The following is a 1659-nucleotide window of genomic DNA, read 5'->3' as shown; positions in this document are numbered from 1 at the left end:
TTTCCATTCTTGAAAATAAGGTTGAATAGAGTAGTGAGCCATTGAACTCCTTCATCCCCTAAACACTTCCAAGCCTCACTCGGTATGTTGTCTAGACCAACCGCCTTAGCCGTTCCTATCTTCCTAAGTGCTATCCTCACCTCTTCCTATGTGATACCTCTACAATAGGAGTTATTCCTTTGTTGTCTCTGCGCAACAGGGTTGTCTGTTTCTCGTTGGTAGGTCTGTCTGCCATTAAAAAGACTGTTAAAATAATTATGCCATCTCTGTTTAATGTCTTGTTCCGTGATTAGGACACGCCCATCCTCTCCCTTTTGTATATTTCACTACTCCTAGGTCATGTCTTCTATGCCCCTGGCTTTAGCAATCTTGAACATATCATGCTCCCCCTCCTTTGTTTCCAGACGTGCATACATCCGTCTATACGCTGTGTTTTTTGCCTCTGTCACCGCCTTCTTCGCCTCTCTCCTAGCGTTTTTGTATTTCTCCCTCAACCTCCAACACTCCCCCTCGTTTTTGCGCCTTAAAAGATCCGTAAGACTATGTTGCTTATCCTTGCTCTTGCTCTGCACATCCTCATTCCACCACCAAGATTCCTTGTTCCCAGTTGTCCTACCTTTCGTGACCCCTAGCGTGTCCTTTGCCACTTGAGTGATGGAAGCTGCCATATCCTCCCACATCTGGTTTGTGTCCCCAACAAGATGTATTGTTGTCGTCGAGATGACCTTGTCCTTGAACATCGTAATGTTGGTGCCCTTCAAATTTCCCCATCTTATCCTAGACCGCCCTTTTCTCTCCATCATAGTCACTTTCTCTCTCAGTACTACATCTGCCACCAGTAAATGGTGATGAGCTACTGCGTTCTCCCCAGGTATCACCTTGCAGTCTCTCCAATGTCTTCGATCGTGTTGCCTCATTAAGAGATAGTCGATTTGTGTATTCCTTCCCTCACTAGTAAAAGTGATTAGGTTTTAGTCCCTCTTCCTAAAGAAAGAGTTCAGAATACCTAGGTCATGGGCCACTGCAAAATCTAAAAGATCCCTACTAGGTTCACTCCTATCCCCAAAACCAAAACCTCCATGAACTATCTGAAGGCCATCATTATCTTTACCGATATGACCATTGTAATCACCTCCTACGAAAATGGTCTCCTCCCTAGATGCGGCCCTCACTATTCCATTTAGGCAATCCCAAAACTCCCTCTTTTCTTGGTTTCCTAGTCCCACGTGTGGTGCATAAGCGAAAACCACAGCCACTACTTCGACTCCTAACACTAACCTTAATACCATCACCCTACCGTTGTACCTTTTCACCTCAATAACATTCTTATGCAATTCTATAGCCACTAGAAAGCCTACTCCATTTTTAGCTTCATCCACCCCCGAATGCAATAGCTTGTACCCATTGCTCTCTACCCCTCTCTGCCCCTTCCACCTACTCTTTTGGAGGCTCGCTATATGGACCTTACATCTCTTAAGAGCATCTATCACCTCTAACAATTTACGACTTAGAGTCCCTACATTCCATGATGCCACGGGCAAACTATACCCGCCACCCTTTCCCTTTCCTACACCCCTCGTCCTTGGACACGATCTCAACGGACTGACATGACTACTGTTGTCTATGGTTACAATTAACTGTAACTATTTAAAGAAAAAT

General features: G+C 44.8%; 1 protein-coding gene across 1 annotated transcript; it reads right to left on the bottom strand.

The window, feature by feature from the left end:
- Nucleotides 1-332: 332 nt before the first annotated feature.
- LOC143561624 (uncharacterized) lies at nt 333-917 on the bottom strand. The gene has a single exon (XM_077049652.1). The coding sequence runs from the start codon at nt 915-917 to the stop codon at nt 333-335; it is 585 nt and encodes a 194-aa protein (XP_076905767.1).
- Between the last annotated feature and the right edge of the window lie 742 nt (nt 918-1659).

This window comes from Bidens hawaiensis, unplaced genomic scaffold (assembly GCF_021521415.1).
Source record: "Bidens hawaiensis isolate Kalapana, Puna unplaced genomic scaffold, B.hawaiensis_p1.1 tig00020750_1, whole genome shotgun sequence".
Taxonomy (NCBI): Eukaryota; Viridiplantae; Streptophyta; class Magnoliopsida; order Asterales; family Asteraceae; genus Bidens; species Bidens hawaiensis.
This window is presented reverse-complemented; position numbering and strand designations above follow the sequence as displayed.